Here is a 23,039-nt window from a genome sequence, read left to right on the forward strand (position 1 = left end):
TATTATTGACTGAATATCATTGAACATACTTTCTACATTCAAAGGTCAAGTCCATCCCAGAAAAATGTTGATTTGAATAGAGAAAAATAAAAGTAGCAAAACGCTGAAAAATTGATCAAAATCGGATGTAAAATAAGAGAATTATGACATTTTAAAGTTTTATTTTTCACAGAACAGTAGTGATATGCATGACTCAAAGAAGACAGTCGATGATGTCCCTCACTATTATTTTTGTTTTTTATTGATTGAATTATACGATATTTCATTTTTTATAGATTTGACAATAAGGACCAACTTGACTGAATTATAAGGTATTAAACAATGCTCGTTTCACATTTTCGGGGATGAATTAATCGTTGTGTCTCTTGACAATGAGAAAAATAGAATATTCTATATTTCATATAATAAAATACAAAAGAAATAGTGAGTGGATGATGTCATCAGTCTCCTCATTTGCATACTGATCAGAATGTGCATTTGTGAAATTAAGCAAAACTTTAAAATGTCATAACTTTCTTATTTTACATCCGATTTTGAAGAAATTTTCAGTGTTATACTTGTTGGATTATTCTCTTTTTATTTAAATCAACTTTTTGTTGGGGTGGACTTGTCCTTTAAAATCATTTCTTTTGCACACATCCGAAGATGTAATATTTGAGAATTCACCTTTCTTATGAGTTGAAACATTGTGAATTGGATCACGATGAGATACGAAGAGCTTGTGCTTTCTACAAATTTCAATACACAAACACTAAGAAACAGACACTGTAGGTAAATCATAAATCAAAGAAATTATCAAAGTAGAGACTCCAAGGGCACTTTATTAATGCATATTGCTGCTGATTATTCATATGGCTTTTAAACTATTGCAAAAACTACAGTCATAATCATAATTGTAATTACTTGAAAAAGCCAGCATAACGTGAGCTATGCAGCATGTGGACTTGTGAAGAGACAAATACATGATAGCTGACACTACACCGTCCATGGTGGTATTTTACTGCTTTCAAGCATTTTCATCAAATCTGGAATTTTTATCTTTTTCAATAGAATCAACAAATCGAATTTTCTTCTAATTTTAGTATTCGCCAAATTTTACCGCCCCCCCAGACAATTCAATGACTTGGGTAACATTCTCCCAACTAATTTAAGATCTACTCTGGACCAAGGATCTCAGTTTACCAAAAACTTTGTATAGAATACTGCAATGGGTGTGTGGCGAGATGTATGGTGGGGTTCAGCTACTGTAGCCATGGACCTACTAGCAGCTGTAGCTACCAGCGGTACCAGAGACCGAGAACAGACCAAAACTACCTGCCAATAAGGTTGTTTCTGCGCAATGCGTTGGTTCTTGCATCAATTTCAATATGCAATATGATCTTTTGACCCCTAGAGGACCTTTGACCCCATCAGGGATTATTTGTACCAGGTGTAAACACTTGCAGAAATAAAGAAATGAGATCAAGTTGAACAAAAACTTTAACATTTTTGTAACAGACCAACAGACTATTAACAGACTACCAGTAAAAGTGATCACTAGGTCTCTGCTGAACTTCGCTCAGGCGAGACAAAAAGGAATCTGATCATATATATATATAGTTTCAAGTACTAATAACAACAAAAAGTATATGAAACTACAAACACAAATGCAGGACAAAAAGTGTGGAACTCAGTAACTGTTTACATGATTCATAACAGAAAATGAACAATAAGGAATCCATGAACCCTGGTTGTAGAAATATGCTGGTACGAAATATGAGGACATAAAACCAAGGTCAACATTTTAAAAATATTCACACATGCCCATCAATGTCAATATCTTCACACATCACATCCATAAAACAATTCTTTTTGTATGGCATGCAGTTCTATATCAACGAAAAAGTATTCCACTATCATAAAAAGCAATAAATCAAATTCAAATGATCTATAAAAAGTCATTAAAAGACATATACCCCACATAAAGATAATTTTACAACAGGAAATCATTCAAATTTTTAACAGGGTTAAAAAAAAGAAGAAATGTTGGGCTATTTTGTTTTCCTGCAGATTATTACTTATTTGGATAGAGTCAGTATGTGAGACAATTTTCCAAGAAAATCAAGAGTTGGATATTCATCTGGAACTCTGTTTCAATATGGATCAAACCTCGGTCTAGAGGAAAAGTTGGAGTGGATTGAAAATGAAATCAAACGAGTTATTGAAAAGCGTAACCTAGAAAAAATCTTCAGCCAATCTAAATAGTCTACCTCAGGGGGCCGTTTCATAAAGCTGTTCGTAAGTTAAGAGCGCTTAAGAACGACTGGTGATCATTTATTGTGGTCATGGTGGTAAAGGGTATATTCATTGACCATGGTTAAGCGCGTAAGAAAGGTTCACCAGTCGTTCTTAAAGTTGCTCTTATCTTACAAACAGCGTTATGAAACACCCACCTGAACACATTGTATGCTTTGTAGGAAGAAAGGCAAGCCCTTGGAATCAAGCATACGACAAGAAAGCCCACAAGAATTCAGGATAAAATAGCTTCTCTCCTTCTGATAGAGAGAACTGATTCAACTCCACCACAAGAGACTGCAAGTGAGACTGATGACAATATTACTGTACACAGTACTAACTGATAAAATAACTTCATGCTTGAATGCATTATTACATGGCTATATAATATGCAATCAAAGCTTAAACATCTTAAATTAGAATTCTCGACAACAAAATTGAATAAAGCCTTGAATATGAGGGACGATATGGCTGCATTACCTGTGTAGGGTAAGCTTGTACACAGAGACAATCAATGAATAGTTGGTTCCATAGTGTGACTTGTCTATCTGTGTTATTATGGATGTGAAATCAGAAAAAAAATCAAGATCATCCTACTACATGAAACTCCCTGCCAAGAAGAAATTCTGTGATATTTTGATGTAGGAAATTGAGGTCTAGCCAGCAAACAACATATCAGCTACTGACGGAAGTAATGGGGTATCGGCCAGACACCGCCCCGGCTAACGGCAAGCAAGGCTGAAGGTCCACCTCTGCCGCAAAGGTAGTGTGTTTGGTCTGACCCTCTTTTTGTCAATGATCTTCCAAAATTGTAAGTCTAATATTGTTTTGTTTGCAGATGATACAAAGATTTATATATGTTCTGTGTTGACGGTGTCAAACAACTCCAAAGAGACATCTCCATTCTAGGAGAGGGGGAAACACTACAGAAGAACGGACCCAGTATGACATGAAAGGAGGGTCAAAATTAGTTACTCTTAAAGAGGTTCGAACAGAAAAGGACCAAGGGGGGTACTAATGGACTCGAAGCTGTCTTTCAAAGACCAAGTGTCAGAAGCAGCATTAAAGGGTAACAGAGTCCTAGGAATCGTTAGAAGAACATTTGTTAGTCTAGATGCAGTTAAAATGTCATATTTGTTTAAAGGTTAAAATTCAGGATAAAATAGCTTCTCCCCCTTCTGATAGAGAGAACTGATTCAACTCCACCAAAAGAGACTTAAAGAGGTTCGAACAGAAAAGGACCAAGGGGGGTACTAATGGACTCGAAGCTGTCTTTCAAAGACCAAGTGTCAGAAGCAGCATTAAAGGGTAACAGAGTCCTAGGAATAGTTAGAAGAACATTTGTTAGTCTAGATGCAGTTAAAATGTCATATTTGTTTAAAGGTTAAAATTCAGGATAAAATAGCTTCTCCCCCTTCAGATAGAGAGAACTGATTCAACTCCACCACAAGAGACTTAAAGAGGTTCGAACAGAAAAGGACCAAGGGGTACTAAATAACTCGAAGCTGTCTTTCAAAGACCAAGTGTCAGAAGCAGCATTAAAGGGTAACAGAGTCCTAGGAATAGTTAGAAGAACATTTGTTAGTCTAGATGCAGTTAAAATGTCATATTTGTTTAAAGGTTAAAATTCAGGATAAAATAGCTTCTCCCCCTTCAGATAGAGAGAACTGATTCAACTCCACCACAAGAGACTTAAAGAGGTTCGAACAGAAAAGGACCAAGGGGGGTACTAATGGACTCGAAGCTGTCTTTCAAAGACTAAGTGTCAGAAGCAGCATTAAAGGGTAACAGAGTCCTAGGAATCGTTAGAACATTTGTTAGTCTAGATGCAGTTAAAATGTCATATTTGTTTAAAGGTTAAAATTCAGGATAAAATAGCTTCTCCCCCTTCTGATAATGAGAACTGATTCAACTCCACCACAAGAGACTTAAAGAGGTTCGAACAGAAAAGGACCAAGGGGGTACTAATAGACTCGAAGCTGTCTTTCAAAGACCAAGTGTCAGAAGCAGCATTAAAGGGTAACAGAGTCCTAGGAATCGTTAGAAGAACATTTGTCAGTCTAGATGCAGTTAAAATGACATATTTGTTTAAAGGTTAAAATTAATTCAGGATAAAATAGCTTCTCCCCCTTCTGATGAGAACTGATTCAACTCCACCACAAGAGACTTAAAGAGGTTCGAACAGAAAAGGACCAAGGGGTACTAAATAACTCGAAGCTGTCTTTCAAAGACCAAGTGTCAGAAGCAGCATTAAAGGGTAACAGAGTCCTAGGAATAGTTAGAAGAACATTTGTTAGTCTAGATGCAGTTAAAATGTCATATTTGTTTAAAGGTTAAAATTCAGGATAAAATAGCTTCTCCCCCTTCAGATAGAGAGAACTGATTCAACTCCACCACAAGAGACTTAAAGAGGTTCGAACAGAAAAGGACCAAGGGGGGTACTAATGGACTCGAAGCTGTCTTTCAAAGACCAAGTGTCAGAAGCAGCATTAAAGGGTAACAGAGTCCTAGGAATCGTTAGAAGAACATCTGTTAGTCTAGATGCAGTTAAAATGTCATATTTGTTTAAAAGGTTAAAATTCAGGATAAAATAGCTTCTCCCCCTTCTAATAGAGAGAACTGATTCAACTCCACCACAAGAGACTTAAAGAGGTTCGAACAGAAAAGGACCAAGGGGGTACTAATGGACTCGAAGCTGTCTTTCAAAGACCAAGTGTCAGAAGCAGCATTAAAGGGTAACAGAGTCCTAGGAATCGTTAGAAGAACATTTGTTAGTCTAGATGCAGTTAAAATGTCATATTTGTTTAAAGGTTAAAATTCAGGATAAAATAGCTTCTCCCCCTTCTGATAGAGAGAACTGATTCAACTCCACCAAAAGAGACTTAAAGAGGTTCGAACAGAAAAGGACCAAGGGGGGTACTAATGGACTCGAAGCTGTCTTTCAAAGACCAAGTGTCAGAAGCAGCATTAAAGGGTAACAGAGTCCTAGGAATCGTTAGAAGAACATTTGTTAGTCTAGATGCAGTTAAAATGTCATATTTGTTTAAAGATTTTATTAGACCCCTATTGGAGTATGGACAAGATGCATGGTTGCCATATAAACTAAGTGAACAAAGAAAGTTAGAAAGTGTACAGAGGCAAGCCACAAAAATGATGTAGAACCTATTGTCTTTACTTTCTTCAGTTTATGATACATGCACACACTTCTGACAGTTCTTTCTCGTATTAATTCTATTTATTCGTTCAATATCATGGAATCTGTACTACCATCAAAGAAAATACTAAGATCGATGAACAGGCACTCAAGCATACAGTTTCATGGACTTCAAGTAAAGTTAATCCCACCAGCTAGAAATATTGCTTATAAAATCTCCTTCTTTCTGAGGACCGGTCGATCTTGTTTTCAACCAGCTTTCTGTCTCAGCTCAACCTGCTGATAGCTTTAAGGGCTTGCTCTAGCATGTAACACCTGGCAAAAAATGTACCATACAGTTCACTAAACTTTAATAAAAGGTTAGAGACATCTTCAGTTTCAGGCTATACTTTAAATCAAATCGTTTTTAAAATGAAAGAAACATAAAACTAAATGCTTTTTTCCCAGATTGTGTTCATAAACTCTATTCATTTAGCTGAGAGTAGCTGGAAAAAATTTATTCATTTTATAAATTTCGATAGCTTCTGTCTGTATCTGTGTTTTCTCTGTCTATAGGACTTGTTTTATCTGCCTTTCTTTGCCCATACATCATTCATCGTTGGGAAGTGTCTCCAAAAACACAAAGACAATCACAGAAATCCTCTACGAATTTCTATCAATTAAAGCAAACAATATTGCTTTGTCAGCTGCTTATGGCAAAATTTTGCATAGATAAACAAACATGTTACACATGTTAAAAACAATAAAACATAATCTCTCACACAACGAAATGTAAATTCACATGAATAGCACCAATCTTTACCAAATCAAAAAGAAAGAAGAGAAAACGTAAATTGCTGTGAGCAATAGGTCTATCTACAAACATCATTACAACAAGATATTTCATCTATATATGACATACTGTCACATTGTCGTTCATGTTACTTACATTCTTTGTTAAATGGAGAAAAGGGCAGTGCTAGAATTCTTGAATAGATACTAATAGCCTTACAACTGAGTGTATATGTAACACATTTAATCACAGAAAAATAATTCTGCACTACTTATTACATATGAATAAGCTATAAGGACATGCATTTCATTCCATTTGATACCCTAAAAAAAAATGGAGATGGAAAATTGCTTTCTGCTATACACCTTTTAATAAAAAATAAATTGACACTTCACAAATCCCAAATTAACAGAAAAAATATGCCATGAACACATGATTATTATATATGGCCTGGAAGACTATGTGGTATGTGTTAATGCTTGGATGATCAGAAGGTATTCTTTGCAGTGATGTAAATTTTGATTTGCGCTAAAGTAAGGCATACCTGCAATGAATGAATCCAAATGTCAATGATGTCATAATCCTACAAGGGTTGCATTAAAACATCTTTTCAATAATTTTCATTATAATTATTTAATAAACACTTTTTAGTATCAATTCTCAAGTTATTTCATTGAAAAAGGAATTGATTACGTGTTCATGACATATTTTTTCCTTAAATTGGGGATTTGTGAGGTGTCAAGTTTCTTTGACTCACGCAGTATAGAAATCAAGAGCGACTACAATATAACAATGGTAGATAATAGGCCCCATCTCAATTATGCGGGTATACTGGAATGTAACTGATCTAATCAGATTCAAATATAATTTCATTTTATGGTTTTCTGGTGAACATTGATTTTACCCATCAGAAGAAAAACTTATGCACTCTCAGACAAGAGTAGGTAATCCCTGGTTGTAAACAGGCCTACACAGACAAACGAACCGCTACTTTGAGCCGAGGTGCCGTGCTAATCGATGTAAATACAGCCCCATTCCATTCATGACAAAATAATAGAATTCTATTTGAACTCTTATTAAACTCCATGCTCATAGAGCAACTGATGACTGAATTCTTAATAATGTGTTCGTTTTAATACTCAATTTGAAATTATGAATACATTGTATCATATTGTGGAATAATTTAACAATCGATAATATAATATTTTGTAATTTTACAATGTAATAATTGAATTGCAATAATTTCATTTAATCGAAATTGAAAATGTAATGATGTAATGCTTAAAAATGTAAAAATTTAAATTTTACTGCTCTTCTATTTTTGTTTATTCTATGTACAATCCACTGGCATCATGTGAAATGGTAGTTTGTATTTTAATCGGGCTCATTACACCTTGTTTACATGATTTAAAAAAAAATCAAACTTATTCTTATGTACTCACTTTCAAAATTTTACCTCACATCAGCTTATTCAGTTCGCAATAACCACATACAAATATTATTTTCAGGGTTGAAATGTTCTAATTTGTTTATCGCCACATACAGTATATTTCATACATATTTTAGGTAAATGTTAAGTTTATCGATTCATTATAATCCCTCCTTGTTTTCCATTTTACTTCTCTTCTCTACTATTCTTTTAACTTGAATCAATTTATCTCACTATTAAATGTTGCCTTATACAAGTTCCATTCTTATTTATGTGAAATTTTACCTTGTGAAAATACTTTGTTATCCAATGCACAATTCAGTTGTCAAACTATGACGCATGGAGATTTGTACACTTATTGTTCGTTTTTTTATTCAAATACACCATTTAGCTATCTTTATCTACTTAAGTTTCTCCAGCTTTCTAACAATAATGAGAGTCAGACCTAAATTTCAAAGTGGGCTTTGGAGACAAGATTGCAGTATGTTCTTGCTACAACTTGCAGTTGATTATAATTATAATAGTTGTTAATAAAGCATTTACCATGCAGCATGCACTATACAATAAGGCAGCATAATTATCTTGGTATCTACAGCTAAGGATGCAATCATCAGACCACATACTGTATCTGTCCTATACACAGCAGCATCCATATTGCATCAGTGGTAATCATACAACTCCCAAGAATGTTCTGTAATCTGAGTGGTCCAAATCGGGTCACATGATATTCAGCGAATTGCACTATTGCATCCAGTATATGCACTATCCTGCATTCTGACGTCATACCAAATGCACTATCCTGCACTCTGACATCAGAGTGCTGGAAAGTGCGAGTTCTGGAATTATCTAGAATTTAGATCAAATATAGCATTCGGGCAACTCTTTAACATGGGTGAGGATTGTATAAAACAAACAATACACGCATTCTTGTGAATAATGAACCCTGTGCTCGACTAGCCAAATGGATATACCGCACTCAGTCCGGCGGACCTCGATGCAGTATATCCATTGGCTCTTCTCGCACATCGTTCATTATTTGGCCCTGCATGCATGCACTTATGTGTATTATTTATATACAGTTTAATTCAATAGCCTTCATGAGTTATTAATCATTGTCTAACAAAGCAATGTCTACGCATGAGAACTTCAACTTCTCCATGCTGGTGGAAGACAACATACGGAGGCCCTGAAAATGTTCGACATTTTCCTCTACCTCCTTATATCCATCCAAACATGTTTCCTTTAGGCATAAACCCCCCTTCATTTAGGAAGTAAGACTTCATACCATCTATTAGACTATCCTTCCTTTCCCTCTATTTCATAATAATATTCTGTTCTTGCATAACGCATATCACGCTATCATAACATCTCTATGCACTGTAAAGGACTTTGGACAGCATTACCCATAAGCTTTCATAAGCCAGGCAGCCTTTTACAGTGCACAAGTATTTCCTAGAATTTCTTTCAAGGATATCCACAAGATCTTGTGAAGACTCTCTTGAGCCATCACCGGTGACTGATCTGGTCGATACCTAATACTTGCTTCAGGATCCTGATGTGGATTGCTCCTTCTCACCCTGTTGTTCAGCTTGCTGACCTTGTTGGGAGTGCAGGACTTGGGTACCAAGTAGCTTACCGAACAGACCGAGTACAGCGGAGTGTTTCTCGAGGGTAGGCCCAGACTATTAAAAAAGATCGAGGATAGAAGTGGAATGATATATTAGCAATCTTCAGTTTTTATATCACATTAAATTACAATTTAAGTCTCCTTGCGCTCTGAAATACAAATGGGTAAAATGAGAATGAAAGAAATTAATCATATAATTATATCATCTATCAATAACATGATAAAAATCCAAAACTAGGAACTATCTACAATGCATCATGAATCAGGAACATTTGTATGATTAGACAATAGCCCGTATTCTGAAGTCAGGTTTAATTTAGACTCCGGTCTAAGTCTGTGCTAAAATTATGGGGAGCCAAAAACTATAAAATTCTGGTTACATTGTATATTTCTTATGTTTACTATTTCATTCCCATTTGCTTGCATAATGCAGAAAAATCTTTAGTTATCATTCCCAGCAGTTTATGAATGATTTGAGTGTCATATGAGTTAATAAATTGAAATTGTTCTAATAAAGATTTGTGCAACAATTGGCTATCCATACTTAAACCACAACTTTAAACCAGGGTTTAATTTAAACCCGAGCTCAGAATACCGGCCATTGAATGCATTAATATCTGAATTCATATTAGAGGGTAATCCCATGTCTTGTAAGTCTTTCTTGTCAATTCTTATTATAAACTGCTAAAGCAGAGCTGTCAACCTTGTGCACCCCCCCTAAAAAAAAAGAATCTTAATGCCCCCCCACCCCCAAAAGGGAATTTCCAACAAAACATAAACAAATTCTCAACACAACCATTCAGACCCGACCTCCCAACCTCTGGGAACAAACTGTATTCAGGGAGCCTTTAAAACTGCATTTTGAAATAATAACCCGTAAATGATCTTTGACCTAAAATCTAGTTACCGATACCTGAAGTTAAATTCATCAAATTAACTAACTTGTGTATGTTGTATGAAACATTTAGAGAGATTTTTTTCTCAATAGGATAAAAAAAATTCAATGAGAATCATATTTTATGAAGAAAAAAATTAGCAGCCATAATTCTGATTGCAAAACGGTAATAATCATGGCAAAAAAAAAACATGCTCAGCTCAAGCCCTGATAACTTGAGAACACTAATTATTTTACAAATGAACTAAAAAAACAGAGACAAATGAAGGTCCCCAATATGGTGGATTATGTGCATATATATATTTTAAAGAATTTGCCCTATATTGCTTCTAATCCTGGAATGCTATTAAATGTGTATCCCAAACAAGTGGACCGCCTCTGGCAGTCTCACCTGCATCACGCGACTCAATATAGCAGCAGTGCTGACTTTGAAAACTACTATAAAAGAATTATTCACAAAACAACATTCACATAATGATACAATACTATGTTCATTGACAATAAATGACATTGGACCTTGATCAATGCCTCGTTGAACATCGCACTCATGCCTATTCGCTATTTGTATATTATTACATCACAAATTTTTGTGAATGTTCATGGATTTTTAGTTGGGATAAATAGAAAGCAATTGCATTGGATGATCTACAAAGCAAAGTACTCACTGGTATGAGGGCTTCCTCTGTGAGACATTCTTCAATCATTTGTTTCATTGCTCTCATGAAGGCCATAGTATAGACTGCAGTGTCCTTCGTCATATAGAACGTGATCGGCAATCCTTCCCATGGGCTGAACTCATCTCCGCCACTCTCTTGTGAAACCTGCTCGTCGTCGATCACCAGCTTCACAAGGGAGGCAACGTTGACACCACCGTGTTCTAGAACGATCTCTTTCTTCTCTATTGAAATACAATCAGAAAGCAAAAGTCATTGCTGTATATTATTCATAAAAGGATATAACATTAATACAATGGTCAGCAAGAAATTAACCCACAATGTGCTGCACTCAACCCAGGTGAGATGAATGGGTACCTGGTAGAAGAAATCCTTGACTGTTTGAGCGCATAGGTAGCCGAGTTAAAGCCGAGGTAATAATAGCAGGGCCTGCTGGGAGACCAGTTTTGGAACTGTACTGGCTACCTTGAGTAAATATACTGCTGCTGATGTTGTTGTTCTTGTTATTACATTATCATCCTATCATTATTATCAAATTATTATTACTATCATAAAATTATTTTTTTAGTACAAGGTTTGTCATGGATTTACAATTTGGGAACTATCATTACCCAGTGACCACCATGGTGCCCATTAATTTATCTTGCTTCAATCTCACAGCACAACTTCATGTCATGTTGCCCTCACCCCTAAATAATATCCCAATTATTCTATTTTCATGATAGGTTGCAATATATACCCTTTCTAAACGCCGTATGTGCATAGGCTGTTGAAAAGTATGTCCGCTTTTCTTGATTTTGATACCCTTTTCACTGTATGCGTAAAGCAGGGTGTCATTTAATAAAGACTTGTCATAACAACAAATGGAAAATTTCAATAATAAATTTACTGACAATCATCAGATTGAAGAATTTCAGTAGCTTTTTATCTGTTATTGAAGGTATTTTATTATATAAAGTTTTAAGAAACAGGGTCCTGGGCCTCGTCTTACAAAGAGTTACGATTGATCCATTTGATCATAACTCCATGGAAATCCATCAGTGCCATAATTTATTCTACAGGAAGTTTGCAAAATGTCCTTTGTAAACAAAGGAGATCACACCAAATTATCAAGAAATCAATGAATTTATAGATATCCATTCATATCTCAAATTTAAAAAAAAATAAACATGCATTTTATATGTTGACTTTGCTGGCTTTCCATAGTTGCAATGATTGGATCAATCGCAACTCTTTGTAACATGGGGACCTGGGGCCAGCAACGTAAACATCTTGAATACATGTTTGTTCAAAATAATTACTAGGAATGATGTATATTCATAAATTATCTGTTTTCTTGACTATTCAGCATGCTTCTTCTTGTTTTCAAAGGACATCAAACAAATTTCTGAAAGAAAAAAATTATGACATTGTTGGATTTCTATAGAGTTACGATTGATCGGATCAACCGCAACTCTTTGTAAGATGGGGTCCAGATGTGATCATGACTTGTTGAGCCAACATACCTCTCTGGGTTAGTTTATCAACATAGAGAGTGTTTCCAGCAAACGCTATTACAGCCATAGGATGGATGACGGAGCAGTCACGAACAAAGGTTGCATCAGATCGTACCTGTCATAAAAATCGAGATACACAGAAGGATTGTTGAATGGTATCTCATCCTGACCACAACACAACACAGTGGTCAGAAAGAACCAGTAAAACCAGGATGGCCTAATCTCTGCCCGTTAGCAAATATACCTCTCTATAAGATCATTAGCTAAATACAGGTCTTTCTCTAACACTTTTTTGTTGTTTATATGTGTGTAATATTGCACATTCGTAAAATAGAATTGAAAAATCATAATTATTAGTTTCCTCCCTGGCCTAACCTTGTATAATGAGAAGCCAACAATTGGTTAAAAATAAAGCAGATACGAACCAATAGCGCCATCTCGAGTCCTCAACTACTCATACCTGGAATTTTCATGACCCATAATGCTAGTGTAGTCTAGTAAAATAGACCCACTTGAATGATAACATGCTAACTATCTACTCAATAAATTTATACCGCAATAATTATGTTTCCAAGTAGCAAAACAATTACTTTTCCTCTCAAAACATTTTAGTTGTTTTTCTATACAAATACAATTATAGGTCAATTTATTCTCTGTAGTATTAGTAGATATCGGAAAACGTAATTTACGACTATGTATTTATAACACACAGTCAATGAGAGACTGCACACAGTTCACTCCCCCTTTAAAGGGTAACATCTGCAGGATTGTTGGTACCAATGAAAAATGGAAAACAAGAGTTAAAAAAAAAAAACATAAAAACAATTTTCATTGCTATCAAAATAATTCAGTGTGCCAAGAGTTAAAGGAACCAACTAGGGGGCAGGATGTCTGTATTGAAAAGCATAACACAATTCTCAAGTTTGAATCTTAATTCTAAGTCTAAACCTCAAGTGTAAGGATCAAATTAGTACACCTATTTAAAATAAGGGAAAGGGAATCATTAATATAATTAGGGCACAACAGAATATAATTCGTCGCACGCACCACGAACCGTCCTCTCTGCGCACTTTGATGCGAAAATTAGTTTTGCAGAGAACGCATTTAAAAAAGTTTTTTTTAAACCAGCAATAAGTGCACCTACAAGGAGAGCAAATTATTTACCAGTGTCTTTGTTAAAAAGTTCAGGTTCCAAAGTTTCATCCCGTATCTTTACATTTTTTCTTGAAGTGAATCATTTACGCCACAGTGGGCATCGTGACAGAGAGGACGGTTCGTGGTGAAATCGCGAGGTGCGATAGCGCAAGGTATCTGCGCAGAGAGGACGGTTCGTGGTGCGTGCGACGAATTGATGTTATAAAGACAAACCTTTGAGAAGTATGTCAGCCATTTGCTCCTGAAATCTTTCTTTGCACAGTTGACGGATCTTCGATGGAGCAGAACATTGTTGGAATCTCTGGAAAAGTCAAGGGAAAAAACAATCATGACACAAGAGCTGTGTTCTATTTAACAATGATCGAATGTCATATTGGTATAATGTGTACTAGCAAAGCAATTAGTCTACTTTAAGAAACCCAAATGGAAAGTCATTAAATAGGCAGTAAAAAATCCAGAAGCATATGGATGACTATTTGAACAAAATAAGATGATAAATACATTACAAATTATATGAAAAATATCAATTACGAAAATTATCAATATACCACCTACAGGATATCAAATTGGCTACGTTGGTGATGTCATTGTGTTGCAGAGTCATTTTGTCTGTAATGAATGAAATGCCATCTCTTTCAAAACTTAAACTCTCAATACTGTTTTTCTTTTATGCAGGAATATAAAGACATCATCTACGTTAAAGTATTTTTTGGATGTCATGAAATAACGCCTCATATAAATTTAGCTCTTACTTTGGCAAGAATATTGGTTAAGATACACACATTCCTTCAAATCGAGTACACCTTGGCATCATCCTGGATATTAACCAAGATTTTATACTACAGTTAATAAAGGCTGCTATTTAACCATCTATAGCAGTTGCACTGGCTGGAGATACGTACAAGTCTTTGAAGATTAATTTGTTGGTTCTTAGCTTCCCCTTCTCGTGCTTGCCAAATCTTGCTTTGAGGAGGTTAGGATAGAAAGCACTACAGATCACGGCCTGCAAAATGAAATAATAATAAAATTAACCACAAATACAGAACATCTATCTTTGGTACAAAAATAAAAGCTAAAGCTGAATATAATCCTTATAATGACCACTTAACACAAAAAATCTCTGGCACTACCAAATCTTTCTGTGACCACTGAAGCAACAATGGCAATGATTCATTGATCATAATAAGCTTCAGTGATCATGATTTATTTCATTTTTTTGAGAGAGATGAGATGATATGCTTTCATTTGATACAAATTTCTGAAAATATACATCAATGCAGCTAATGATTTATAATAATTCATGCATGCCTGATAACAATTTTTACCTTTTGAAAAACAAAAGATGCACTCTTCACTTTCATTGAAATACTGTCGATTTATTTCATTATTGCCAGTTAGCAATTTTTTTCCAGCACAGTTCATCTTCTATTATCAGTGTTGGCCTGGGGGGGGGGGGTCATAGTCTAGTAGTTAAGACTCTCATCATTTGATTCTGGTCATGGGTTCGATTCCCAGCCATGACGTGTTTCCCCTTCAGCAAGAAATTTACCCATAATTTGCTGCACTCAACCCAGGTGAGGTAAACGGGTACCCAGTAGGAAGATATTCCTTGAATGCTCCAGTGCCCAATCAAGGTAGCTGTGCTAAAGCCAGGGTAATAAAAACATTGTAATGTTAAGCAGGGCCTACTAGGAGAACAGTTTTCAGAATTGGAGGGGCAACCCTGGGTAAAATATAATATCATTATTAGTCTTATAACTGTAGAGTGGACAAATAAATTCCTGAAGACACTGACCACACTGCATGGAATTGGCCAGAAGTAATTGGGAAATTGACAATAAATATTGACTATGAATCTCACCTTGATAAGCTCTGGATCATCGCTATTCTCATTGCATCGAGCTGAAGAATCAAAGCATTCATCAGACATCATCACCATCCCGGAATCTTCTAGATTGCTGGCAAACTGCCTACGTAATCCTGGGAACACAAGATTACAAACATATTAATATTGATGTATTATGATTGTAAAATACAACTATAATGGTATTACATTCTACTTGTTGGACACAGATGAGACGAAAGAGACAAAGAAGTAATGCATTGCAGTTCCAACAAAATTTCCAAGGATTTTCCAAATTTTTGACACAAATCTCACGTCTTTGTCAGGGATACAAAGCTCACAGTGACAAGAAATTTTTCCATATGTAAATAAAAAAAATAAAATACCATGCCTTACGTCATCCACTTCAACTAACCAAACCAGTCGTTTACCAATGTCCCAAACATGGCAATAGAATGCACAATAAATACTGCTCATTGAAGGCCTGGTCCCACTGGCTGAAGGACACAAAACGTATTCGTAATGGATACAGCGGACAAGCAAGATTTGGGGGTGGCTCCATCCGTTTTCATCCATTCCAGACAATGAAATCACATTGGACGGATGCTCGATGGATAAAGAGCCTCACAGGTGACACCAAACAAATCATAACAATATTAATTGACACAATTTTGTTTATCAGAAATCTGTTTTTACTAGTTCACACTAGTTATAAGAAAAAAGATGGCATCTATGTAATGTACTAATCTCTATAAATTAAAAGCAATTGTCAATATTGTCGTGAAAGCAGCGCCTACAGTATCCCTAAGCTGTGAAGGAGAGAAAAAAATTAATTATTTGTAAAATAAGAGCATGGTTTTTTAGTCGAACGATACCTCTGATGAATTGAAGAGTTGGAAGATAAAGTTGATGGGACTGAACATAGCTGGAAGCACTCTGACCACCGGACTTCTTCTGCTCCTCCCAGCCTTGGTAGATGGCTACTCTCATCAGATGATCACTCTCACTGTCTCCACTAAACTCTTGCATTTTCTATCCAAAAAATATAATACAAAAATATCGAAATACAGCTATTCTTATGAGATCACTCTCACTTTCTCCACAAAACTCTTGTATTTTCAATCGACAAAAATAAACATAGCATATGTAAGTTCTTTCTAAATGTAAATGGTAGAATTTCAAGGTTTTGAGCAAAATTTGTTTGTCAGAGCATTCCTGTGCTTTAATAACAAATTCCAATGTAAAATGAGAATTAATCCATTGTGCCATAAGCAGAAGAGCAAATATCACATGCAAAGTATTTTTTGTCAAAAATTCAGAGTTAATTTCCAAATTAATTTTGTGAATTATTTTTCTGGTTAATGTTCAATCACGCCTGTAACATAAAGCTTAGAAATCCTTGTTGAACATTTTTCTAATATTGATTGCATCGACAATAAAGTACAAATAATTGGAAAAATCAAGCGTATGATTAATCACAACCTTTGTGTTACGGAACCCTGGTTGCTTTCCAAATCATCATGAGACCCTGTCAATTCTACCTTACTATTCAAGTTGTTTCCTCAAAACCTATTTATTTAAAACTTACATCAGTTCAAGATTGGGGAAATAGTTATAGCGGGATGGAAAATAGAGATTTGTTTGTTTGGGTAAAGAAGTTCGTTCGCCTTCTTCCATTGTTTACATTCCTTAAAGGTGTTGATTTCGTTTGCTAGTTTTTTTGGGCCAGGCTAGCGATTGGAATGTGGAAGTGAAAGAGGGCAAACTGACTGGGTTGCTAGGCGTTCAGGGCTAATAGAAGTCCATTGGAACTTCAGTTATTTTACTACTTTGCTTCTTATTCATGTTCTTCGGCTCGCTTGCATTCTTCAGTGATTAGAGAGAGAGAGAGAGAGAGCGAGAGTGTGAACAGGTGTGGAAGCAAGGAGTGAATTCCTTGGTGGAAGTGAGCTGTGAGTGGGAGTGGCTGAAGTGACAAGAGTCGCAAAAGAGGATTAATTGACTGAGAGAGCAGTTGGGGGAGTGGTTAAGAGAGTTACGTAAGTTGGAAGAATAATGGAAAGCCGAAGAACTTGAATTTGGAATCGGGGTACACAATAATTAAGTTCCGTTTTATATACTTACATTATAGGCGGATTAATTTCGCACATTACACCAAAGGTGATAGGGTCGACTTGGAAAGGCTTTTTCGCCACGCGGTGTTTGACCAAAAAAGGGATAAAAAGGGAGTGATTAGTTGCCAAGGGGCAGTTTTTCGTTCCCGATTTGTTTTGCCGCCGTAGGCCATGTCGGTTTAATTTTTGTCTGTCGTCGGTCGTCCAGCCCAGAGATGCGACATTTATTATTATCCAGCATGTAATTTGACTTTGATTTAGAATAAAACCTGATACACAACTTAACTTCATCGAACTTGTCATTCTTTGACTCCCGTCCTTTTTTTGTACGTGGGCAGCGCAAGACGGTGGGCGGCCACCGGCCGTCTTGCAAAGCTGTGCCGCTACAAAATTGGTAGTACGGATGGGGTCGGTCAACCGTCATCTTCAGCATGTTCGGGGAACGTTTTAGTCCTTCAGTCTGGTTTTACGCATAAACACAATGTTTATCGGACATTGATATAAATTCAACAAGGAGAGCTTCACTTCATGTCACCGGTTCCGGCTTATTTTTTGTTCGAGGATGTGAATTATGATATTATTTTAACTTTAACGTTGGAGAGAGAAATTCAGCTGCAGGGGTTGGATTGAGCCCCCACATCGCCCGGGTTTTTGACGTTGGGACCTTACATGTGCCGTTGAGCTCAGGAGAAAGAACCCTCGTCCTGGGACTCACGCGTGGCTGCATTGTAGCGAGGAGTCGAGGGACCTGTGAAAACCACTGCAAATAGACCTGACGGGGTAGCATAGCTGGTTTCCACTAAAACCCTCCGGATTAGTTGGTACCGACGAAGTCTGGTGATTTCACATTACACTGCGGTGAGAGGAGTCGTTTAACTGCGCGAGAATCATCTTGGAAGGGGCTGTAAAGGAACTCAGCAGGGCGATTGCTTTTCCTTTGGTCGTCTCATGAGGATGGATTGAGGTTAGGTACTGAAGGCCGCAGGCGCTAGTCCGGCTCGGGGAGTTGGACGCTATCGAGGAGCTCCGAGACATCGTTCTTCCAACCAACGCTTCGACACGGCCCTTCATCTTCGTCATCGACGTGGTGTGGTAGACCCTGTCTTCGATATCTTCGACGGTGGAAGCTGGCACTGTCGTTTGGAAGCCGATAGCCTTGGCGAGTGAAGCAGCAGGAGTCGCTGGTATGTAGTGAAGCCCTTGTTAAGATTTTTCCAGAACAGTCATTCACATTTAATGTAGACTCTCATATTACAAACTATAAGATATGCTTGATATGTATCTGAAAAGATATGAACTCGTTATCTTCTCAACATGACGATGTGTTAAGATATGTGTGTAGCTATGCAGTTTGTTATTATGTCTGTTTTGCATTAGTGTGCATTGGGATCTGAAGGAGATAGCACAAATAAATTCTGCAAATACACCACTAGATAGAATAATAATAGTAAAAATCTAAATTCTGTTAGTGTTCTTTGGCAACACATGAAAATACATCTTCAGAAAATCTATATAGAATTTGCAGTCTTTTGTGCTTACCTTTATATCAGACCCCCAATGTTTATTGTGGTCTGGACTTACACATTTCACAATTTTAACTAAATGCCTTTTTTCCTAGGTTCTGCGTCTGGTTCGATTGGTTACCTTTCTCTCCCAGAGTTAGATAGTAGACTATTTAATAAGTGTGTTATAACTGAAGGTTTATCGTAGTTGAGGTTGCATCTCCTTTCAGTAGTATTCACATATACATAGTAAAATTATGGCTGAAAAGTTAGTTGAAGATTTAGTAACCGGTTTAACCGGAGCATTACAAAGGTGTAGGTTTACCCCTAGTGATAGAAGTACCAGACTTGAGAGATTTTCTGGACAAGGTGGCATTTCCCTTACCGAATGGTTAGAAGAAATAGATCTTTATTGTGAACAATACCAAATCTCTGAAACTCAAAAAGTGCGGCATAATCAGAGCAAATTTGGAAGGTGCAGCACGTAAAAAAGTTGTTTTTCGGGGAAATAAGATACTACAAGTATTATTGAACTATTTCAAAAACATTTTGGAAAGAAACAAACTGTGCAATCTTTGCAGCAAGCCTTTTATGAAATCCAATCGAAGTCTGGTGTTTCTGACCAGGAAAATTTGTTAGGGACCACTTTTTTAAATTTGTTTCCTTCCTTTTCGCCTGAACGACTCATTCAAATGCAGAAAATTGACCAAGAACTGAGATTTGTGTGGGAACGGTGAAGTGCGCACTGGAAACCGGGGGATGAATTTCCCGCACGTTTTTCAGAACCGGATAGTTTGAAACAATGGTTATATCAATGGTCTAATTTTACTGTTAAAGATGGAATATTAGGAAGGAAGGTTCTTGATCCTTTATTTGGTAATATATTTCAAATTTTACTCCCACAGTGTTTGCGTAAGAGTATTTTAGTTGGATGTCATGATGAATGGGGACATCAAGGTAGAAATAAAACTAACAATTAGCTAGGTCAAGAGTTTATTGGCCTGGCATGGCTCGTGATATAGAATTTTATGTTAAAAGATGTATTAAATGTGCTAAGGCAAAGGAGATGCAGCCTCGGGTAAGAACCCCAATGAGACATCTAATGGCATTTAGTCCATTGGAAATTATTGCTATTGATTTTGTTAAGTTAGATCCTGGTAAGGGAGGATTTGAGGATGTACTTGTTATTACAGATGTATATACGAAATTAGCTCAGGCAATCCCTTGTAGAAATCAACACGCCTCAACAGTAGCTAAAGCTCTACAAGAGCACTGGTTCACAAAGTATGGAATTCCAAATAGAATTCATAGTGATCAGGGACGTAATTTTGAGGGTCAGGTGATAAAAGAATTATGTAGGCTTTATGGTATACGTAAGACTCGTACAACACCATATCATCCTGAGGGTAATGCTCAGGCTGAAAGATTCAATAGGACTTTATTTGGCCTAATCAAATCGCTGGATCAGCGTGATAGACGTAGATGGCCTGAATTATTGCCTCATCTTGTCTACATGTATAATACCACCCCCCACGAAACTACGAGGGTCAGCCCTTTTGCTCTTATGTTTGGTAGGAAAGAGCGTATTCCTTTAGATCATTTGTTGGGTGTGTCTGATGTAGAATGGGAACAAGACTTTGTTAAAGAACAAGCCGAGTTGGTTGAGAGGGCTCAAAAGGTTGTCAGAGAAAGGACCGACAAGTTAGCAGCCCGGAATAAGGCCCGAGCTGATGCAAATATCTCTGCAAGTCCCCCTCCCCTGGGCATAGGATCTCTTGTTTACTTAAAGAAGTGTGCTTTTAGTAAAAGACACAAGTTGGAGAATGTTTGTTTTGATGAATTATATGTTGATTGGATAAATCCTACTGAGGATATTTATCGTATCCGACCTATTAATGGAGGTAATCCAAAGATAGTGAATCGTAGGCTAGTAAGGAAAGTACCTTCTGAATCAGATGTGGTTGACCAAAATATGGAAGATTTTGGGTTATGAGAGAAGGAAAATCATTGCTAGCTACAAGGATTCTAGAAAAGATTTTGAGGATGAATATGTTTTAGTACCAGAAAGAGTAACTACAGAAACAGTAGGGGAGAGTACTGGTCTAACCAGAGTACGGATGGGGGCGTACAAGTGGGCGTACCAGAGGCGGAACAAGTGTCGTCCAGATGAGATCTTAAAGACAAAATAAAGGCATTCATTCTAATCCATACAACTTACCTAAGTCTGTATTGGAAAAATAAAGTAATAAGTAAACAATTAAAAATTTACCTTGGGTCTCTGGGCTGGACTCCGCCTCCAATTATTTATGACTGACAGTTTTATTATTTGGACATAGCTTTGTGAAACGATTAGTAGGGAGTGGGGTAAGGAGCATGTATTTGGAAATTGGTGGTAAATAACAAATATTGAGAAGTTTTGGAGAAGGTGACTCAACTTTGAAAGAATGCTACATAATACAAATACATAGGGATATGTTCTGGGTTTGGGAGCACCGTTCCCTGCCGGATGCACCCCATAACAGAAAGGGGGAAGGAGCTATACCTACGTAGAATAGTAAGTTTTTGTCAGACACATTTTTGGATTTAATTAGTTTTTTATTATTGTGGGATAAATGATGTACATCAGTGATTATGGGTTATATGTATGATTGCTTGGTTCTATTGATTGACTGGCCCAGTTTGGTTTGCCGACATGGATCATTTAATATATTTTGTGATATTAATTAATCTGTAAATATGTAATTATATTTGTCCTTATAGGAAAACTACATATCAGATGGCAGGATGGTGTCAAACGGAACTGGAGGAGGCATGGGATATCCACCTCTGATGGTAGTTTTGATATCATCCCAAAGTCTTGGTAAATGGTAGAAAACAGTAATGTTTGGGTTATTTTTTTGTCCATGTAATAGGACTTGTAAAATTTGAACAAATGAAAAAAGGGATTTTTTTTAAACAATTGTTTATCTTTTTAATGTGGAGGTTTACCCTAGAGGTGCACTATGTCATCTGTTTGGAAGCAAAGGATGAATTGTACATAAAAAAAAAAAAAAAAAAACACTGTAAAGTAATGGTTCTGAAAGTATAACACATAAAATAATAGTAACTTTCAGAATAACCGTCATTATTTGTAAGCATAGCAGAGCGAGGTCTAACATGTGCATGCATGCTGTCCAATATCAAAATATTTATTGTTTACTGTTTATGATGCATGTTCATGGTTGATATATAATGCCTGAAGTTGATTGTTCATGGTTTACAATTACAACCCATCCATTGATAGTAGAGCGGATAAGCTCCAAAAATCACAAGAATTGTGCAAAATTTGACTAAAGCATGAAACTTTCACAAGTATTAGTATATGCCGTAAGATTTATTTTAAAGATGGGAGGTAAATTTTAAAATGCCATTTTCGGCCGTTGCCATGGCAACGGAATAATTTCTCAAAAATGACACACATTCCCATGTAAATGGTAAATAAACATGATATAGATGAATAAAATGATAACTTTCAAGCTTCCAATTGAATATATATAAAATTTAGAAACATTCAAAATCAACAAGATAGTTCCAATTGGTCCGTTGCCATGGCAACGGCTTGTTTTTCCCCAGAAAAATAAAATTTTGATTAAAAAAACGTTGTAGAATATGATTTATCTTTAATTTTCCCTAATTTTGTTTAACAGTGTTAAACAAAGATATTTTGGTTGCTAGATGTATAAATCATATCTCAAGCCATTGCCATGGCAACCAAATAACAACTGATTTACAAAAATAACATGGTTGACAAGACAATGGGCAGGTGGAAAAATCAACTGGAATTGACTTTATATGTATGCTTTAGTTTTGACCCCTTCATTTGAACCAAAAATACAGAAAGTGTTCTGCGGGAGTTCTATATAAAGATAAAACTTTATGTTGCATTGGTAATGCTTGAATTAAATTTAATAAAAAACAATGTTGCAAAGAACCCGTTGCCATGGCAACAGCTTATTTCCCTCTAGAAAGGTAAAAATATTGATAAAAATGTAGAATACATGTATGATCATCAGTCCATTTTCAATCATATTTGAGGTACTAATCGGGATATGCTTTTGACTAAAT

The 23,039-nt window shown here is 36.3% G+C and overlaps 1 protein-coding gene and 2 long non-coding RNA genes across 3 annotated transcripts in view; 2 read left to right on the plus strand and 1 right to left on the minus strand.

Moving 5' to 3' along the window:
- The first annotated feature begins 4,928 nt into the window (after positions 1-4,928).
- On the plus strand, positions 4,929-5,740 carry LOC121411659. The gene is made up of 2 exons (XR_005969517.1): positions 4,929-5,084; positions 5,324-5,740. It is a non-coding gene; the product is annotated as an uncharacterized LOC121411659 (long non-coding RNA).
- A 3,159-nt stretch (positions 5,741-8,899) lies between these two features.
- Positions 8,900-23,039, minus strand: part of LOC121411660 (ATP-dependent RNA helicase DHX30-like) — a 44,091-nt gene continuing 29,951 nt past the window's right edge. The window contains exons 16-22 of the mRNA XM_041604483.1: positions 16,195-16,351; positions 15,338-15,456; positions 14,379-14,479; positions 13,690-13,777; positions 12,331-12,436; positions 10,817-11,049; positions 8,900-9,311 (exon numbers count right to left, since the gene is read on the minus strand). Of these exons, the coding sequence (XP_041460417.1) occupies positions 9,174-9,311; positions 10,817-11,049; positions 12,331-12,436; positions 13,690-13,777; positions 14,379-14,479; positions 15,338-15,456; positions 16,195-16,351 (942 nt within the window). The 3' untranslated portion in view covers positions 8,900-9,173. The remainder of the gene's footprint in view (positions 9,312-10,816; positions 11,050-12,330; positions 12,437-13,689; positions 13,778-14,378; positions 14,480-15,337; positions 15,457-16,194; positions 16,352-23,039) is intronic.
- LOC121411664 lies at positions 17,327-22,017 on the plus strand. Its single transcript, XR_005969518.1, has 2 exons — positions 17,327-18,617; positions 21,696-22,017. It is a non-coding gene; the product is annotated as an uncharacterized LOC121411664 (long non-coding RNA).

Source organism: Lytechinus variegatus, chromosome 3 (assembly GCF_018143015.1).
Source record: "Lytechinus variegatus isolate NC3 chromosome 3, Lvar_3.0, whole genome shotgun sequence".
Classification (NCBI taxonomy): Eukaryota; Metazoa; Echinodermata; class Echinoidea; order Temnopleuroida; family Toxopneustidae; genus Lytechinus; species Lytechinus variegatus.